This window comes from Spea bombifrons, chromosome 2, assembly GCF_027358695.1.
Source record: "Spea bombifrons isolate aSpeBom1 chromosome 2, aSpeBom1.2.pri, whole genome shotgun sequence".
NCBI classification, from domain to species: domain Eukaryota; kingdom Metazoa; phylum Chordata; class Amphibia; order Anura; family Pelobatidae; genus Spea; species Spea bombifrons.
Window position 1 is genome coordinate 30410055 of NC_071088.1, and position 5898 is coordinate 30415952.

The following is a 5898-nucleotide window of genomic DNA, read 5'->3' on the forward strand; positions in this document are numbered from 1 at the left end:
AAAAAAAACATGCTGCCACTGTCCTCCCTCCCCGAGATATGCTACCACTGTCCTCCCCCCCGAGATACGCTGCCACTGTCCTCCCTCCCCGCGATACGCTGCCGCTGTCCTCCCTCCCCGCGATACGCTGCCGCTGTCCTCCCTCCCCGCGATCCGCTGCGCTCCCTCCCCGAGATCCGCTGCCGCTGTCCTCCCTCCCCGCGATCCGCTGCGCTCCCTCCCCGAGATCCGCTGCCGCTGTCCTCCCTCCCCGAGATCCGCTGCCGCTGTCCTCCCTCCCCGCGATCCGCTGCGCTCCCTCCCCGAGATCCGCTGCCCTCCCTCCACGAGATCCGCTGCCCTCCCTCCACGAGATCCGCTGCCCTCCCTCCCCGAGATCCGCTGCCCTCCCTCCCCGAGATCCGCTGCCCTCCCTCCCCGAGATCCGCTGCCCTCCCTCCCCGAGATCCGCTGCCCTCCCTCCCCGAGATCCGCTGCCCTCCCTCCCCGAGATCCGCTGCCGCTGTCCTCCCTCCCCGCGATACGCTGCCGCTGTCCTCCCTCCCCGCGATACGCTGCCGCTGTCCTCCTCTGCCCCCCCTCCTCGACTTACCGGAGCAGACTCCCGGGTGTCTTCAGGGCCGGCGAGGGACATCTACGCAATACGCGTATGCAACTTCCGGTACCGTTACCGGAAGTTGCATTTGCGTATTGCGTAAATGTCTCCCGCCGGCCCCGCAAGACACCCGGGAGTCTGCTCCGGTAAGTCGGGGGTGGGCAGAGGTAAAACGCTTAGATAACCTCCCGTGCCGGCACCCCCCCCCCCGTGGGAAGTGCTGGCAGGGGAGGCTGTCTGAGCGTATCGGGGAGAAGGATGCAGGTCCCCTGCACCGCTGCGGGGGATCTGTATCCTAACCCCGCTGCCTGCCCGGCGCCCGGGACTGCATGTCCCGGGCGTCGGGCGCTAGACCCCGAATATAGGCCGCACCCCCACTTTAAAAACTTAAAGTGGGGGAAAAAAGTGCGGCCTATATTCGAGCCAATACGGTATATATATATATATATAAACAACACATGACATATTACAGTGTCATAATGTATTTAGCAAAAATAAAGCCAAAATAAAGAAGCCATGTGTCAAAAACACGGAATTAGACTTGGGCACCAGGGTGGTCTTCGTGTTCGTCTTCGTGCTGGTCTTCTGCAAAAAGAAAATCTTCGTATTCCGCAAATATACGCCCGTTCCTGTCATCTCTTCGGGTAAATATTCGTGGACATTCTTCGGGGTTATTACGGGGGTTAACGCTTACCGCAGCAGCTCTGGCGCCAGGAGTTTAAATGTCCGTATGAGCAACTCCATTGGTCGCCAGCAGGGGGCTCGTCAGCCATCAACTAATAGAGTCGCTGGTACAGATTTTTAAACTCCTGGTGCCGTAACTTGGCCGGGAGGGACTACTGGTCTCCCTGCTGCAACAGTTAAAAGTCCGTACGAACGACCAATAAGGTCGCTTGTACGGACATTTAACTGATTAACCAGTGGTCTCTGTCAGACAAGTTGCTGCATTAGGATTTTAAAAGTCTGTACGAGTGACTCTATTGGTCGCTCGTACAGACTTTTAAACTTGAGAGACCACTGATCTCCCTGCTGCAACAGTTAAAAGTCTGTACAAACAGCCAATAGAGTACAGACTTTTAAAATCCTAATGCAGCAACTTGTCTGGGAGAGAGAGACCACTGGTCTCCCTGCTCTATCAGTTAAATCTCCGTACAAGCGACTTTATTGGTCGTTCGTACAGACTTTTAACTGTTGCAGCAGGGAGACCAGTGGTCAGGTTGCACTTTAAGGAGTTAAAAAGGCTGTGCGAGTGAGCCTATTGGTCACCTGACATCGAACCTACGGATTCCGCTTCACCCCTGCGATGCTGCGTTAGACAATAGGCTCACTCACACTTCTCTGTAACCCCTGACGGCGAACCTACGGATTTCTGATTCTGTCAACTCCTGCGATGCTGCGAAGATAAGGTAGGCTAGATGGGGAAGGGACCAGGGAGATTAATAGACGAAGACGATCACGAAGATTCTTCATGTTGTGTGTCTTCATCTATGTTTTACTGCCGCTATCTTCTCTTCTTCATGTCTTCGGAAAGAACACGAAAACACACTCTTCATGTTCGTTTTCATGTTTGCCCGAAGACGAATGCACAAGTCTAATAGGAAAGATGCTAAGTAGCAGACAGGTGCTGCTATTCAAATGACCTTAATAATTGATCATCAGCAAATGTGACCACCTCTATAAAAGCCAGCATTTTAGCAGTTTGCTGGTCTGGAGCATTCAAGGAAATAAGACAACAGCAATGATCTTAGAAGAGCAATTGTTGATGCCCATAAATCTGGAAAGGGTTATAAGGCCATTTCCAAACAATATAAAGTCCATCATTCTACAGTGAGAAAGATTATTCAAAAGTGGAAAACATTCAATTTGCCAGTCCTCCCAGGAGTGGATGTCCCAGCAAATTTACCCCAAGGTCAGATCATGCAATACTCAGAGAAATTACAAAAAAAAAACAAGATTTACATCTCAGTGAGCTTGTTAAATATTAAAGTTCCTGAAAGTGTGGTGTGTTTGGAAGGGCTCCCAGGAGAAAGCCTCTTCTCTTTAAAAGAATATGGCAACACAGCTTAGGTTAGCAAAGTTGCATCTCAACAAACCAGAAGACTTCTGGAACAATATCCTTTGGACAGAGAAGACCAAAGTGGAGATGTTTGGCCATACTGCACAGCGCCACATTTGGCGAAAGCCAAACACAGCAAATCCGCACAAACACCTCATATCAACTGTCAGGCACAGTGGTGGAGGGGTGATGATTTGAGCTTGTTTTGCAGCCATAGGACCTGGGAACCTTGCAGTCATTGAGTCGACCATGAACTCCTCTGTATACCAAGGTATTCTAGAGTCAAGTGTGAGGCCATCTGTCCGACAGCTAAACCTTCGCCAAAATTGGGTCATGCAACAGGACAATGATCCCAAGCACACCAGCAAATCTACAACAGAATGCCTGGTAATGCCTGCAAACCCCACTGAACTGAAGCAACACTGTAAAATAGAGTGGGCCAAAATTGCTTCACAAGGCTAGCGACTGATACAGCCATACAGAAAGTGATTATTTCAAGTTATTGCTGCTAAAAATGGTTCTACAAGTTATTGAATCATAAGGTATACTTAGTCTTTAAACATGGCTTCTCCATTTTCGTTTATTTTTGTTAAATAAAACATGACACTGTGTAATATGTAATCTAATTTTTAGACCTGCTAAGGAATAGATGATTGTTATTATGTCCTCATTTGTAAAACCAAAGAATTCAAAGAGAGTGTACTTTCTTTTTGCACAACTGTATATAACTTTATACACAATTTACCTCGTTATCTATATACAGTATCACACCATGTTTGTTAACATTTTGGGACACCTGACCATAACACCAACAGGGACTTTTATGATATTGCATTCTAAATACACAGACACTAATATGTAGTTGGTCTCTCCTTCGCAGCTTTAACAGCTTCCACTCTTCTAGGCAGGCTCTCCACAAGAGTGTTTGGAGTGTTTCTGTGATAACATTTGCCTATTCATCCAGTGGAGCATTTGCGAGGCCAGGCACTGATGCTGGATGAGAAGGCCTAGCTAGCAATCTCCGTTCTAGTTCATCCTAAAGGCGTTTAATCTGGTTGAAGTCAGGGCTCTGTGCGGGCCTGTCAAGTTCTTCCGCACCAAACTCATCCAACCATATCTTTATGGACCTTGATTTGTGCATGCGGTTACAGTCATGCTGGGATAGAAAAGGGCCTTCCCCAAACTGTTCCCACAAAGTTGGAATCATAGCATTGTACAAAATGTCTTGGTGTGCTGAAGAAGACGATCTGAATAAAACTAGGCAAACTACATTCCATCTGTTGAGTCAATGAGAGGTTTCAACCTTCTTGTAAATAATTTAGCATACATATACAGTATATATTCAAAAATACATTAACACAAACCTTTCATTGTTGAAATGTTCATAAATGTGTACTGCTGGTTCAACATTCAGAGTTCATGTTTCTAGTTGTGCCAAACCCATAACAAACAAGCTAGAACTTTATGGTTTTCAAGTATTTTCAGTATTAAGTAGAGAGTCCAAACAGGGTCATAACTAGAAGGTACAGGGCCCTGGTGCAAAAGTTCTCCTGAGCCCCCCAACTTAACCAAGCAACATGTCCCACAGTGGCACCTTTGCCCCAACTAGCTTCTGAGTGCTTTCGCCCAAGCAGCTTATCAGTGCCATCCTAACCCCTAAACAGCCTGGTTGTGCTATCTTGACCAATTATGGTCATAGTTATTTTCAGCCCAGGCTTTGGCACAAAAGGCTATAAACTCCATGAAGATGGGATATGTTTAGGAGACATGCGGAGGAAAGCATTCACATGGGCTGTCAATAATATTTAAAAAAATATTTTTAATGGAATTTTGTACAGATATATTTCACAGTATACTATATAATGTGAGGTTCCCCACAATGATTGCAGAATTAGACAAAAATATCCTTCAGTTATGAATTTTACACAATGCATTTACAACTTAGCACACACAACTGCTAATATGCCTAAAATCATAATTTTATCCATAATAAACATGTTTTCAAAAGCTATTATACTCACGTGTCCAGGTATTTATATTCTATTTACAAAGAATTGGTGGGCATACATCATGTCAAATGGTCTTGTACCTTTTGCCTAAACTCTTTGGACCCATAGTAATATACTATTGGGTCCATGCAACAGTTCAGACTGTTCAAAGCAAGAGTCAGTTTGTATTCAATGTACAGACTATTTCCCTTTGAGACAGAAACAATATGAGCAATCATTATTATATTATTTGGCAGATAACACAACAAAAACACAAAAAGCAAAACAGTTATCATATAGATGGTATGCTTTTTTGCTTCTTGGGATTGTATGTTACCTGAATGAAGAATATTTACAGCAATTGACAAGTAACAAAATCCCATGACCATTAGAGGTATAACAAAAAAAAGCAGAAAGCGGCATCCAGAATAAACCATAAAATAGATTAAACTGGGAAACATGGTTTTGGGTAAAACATCAAAGCAGGTGACTATGCCTAACTCAGCTACATGGAATGTTAGTTTTGAATAGATAAGAGGCACTTCCACCATAAGGACTAATCCCCAATTGAACAAACATATAAGAACAACCTTTTGCACACTCACAAATGTCTTGTAACGCAAAGGATACACAATACCAATGTAGCGTTCCACACTAATACTGGCTATAGTCAGTATGGAGCAGTTCATATTTCCATAGAATAATACGGTGGCCATAGTACAAAATGTGCTTCCAAAGGGCCAGTCATTTCCCCTTATGTGATAGACAACCTGGAAAGGCAGTGTAATTCCATATACAAAATCTGTTACTGCCAGGTTTATCATAAACACCACTGTTGGAGTCCATGGGTGTGTTTTACAGAGAATCCATGTTGAGATGAAGTTCACTGGCACGCTGAAGAAGAAGATTGCCAAGTAAAGGATAGGCAGCACTTTTTGTAGCATTTTGCTTTGCAGCATTTGCAACGTACTGTTAGATAATATATTTGCTGTGTTATCATTGGTTGTATTGTATTCAGTGGTCAAAAGAATATATTTCTCTGTCATCCTTCTATTGTTGTGATAAACCGAACGGTCTTCTACAGGCTTAATCTAGAAGAGAAGTTATAACTTGCATTAACTATTTTGAGGTCTCAAAATTTAACCTAGGTGAATCAGATCAAATGACCATAACGGGCAGATTTGAAATAACAAAATTACATAATTAATGCGTAAGAAACTGGAGCTCCAATTTGAATGTGCCCAAGCCCTCATACGTAA

General features: G+C 44.7%; 1 protein-coding gene across 1 annotated transcript; it reads right to left on the reverse strand.

The window, feature by feature from the left end:
- Window positions 1-4664: 4664 nt before the first annotated feature.
- Window positions 4665-5685, reverse strand: LOC128473624 (P2Y purinoceptor 8-like). Its single transcript, XM_053455875.1, has one exon. It carries the CDS (start codon window positions 5683-5685, stop codon window positions 4720-4722), a length of 966 nt encoding a protein of 321 aa, XP_053311850.1. The 3' UTR covers window positions 4665-4719.
- Window positions 5686-5898: the final 213 nt, after the last annotated feature.

Bases quoted from the DNA above. Each gene is read 5' to 3' on its own strand.
- LOC128473624 (XM_053455875.1), bottom strand. From the start codon at position 5,685: ATGACAGAGAAATATATTCTTTTGACCACTGAATACAATACAACCAAT.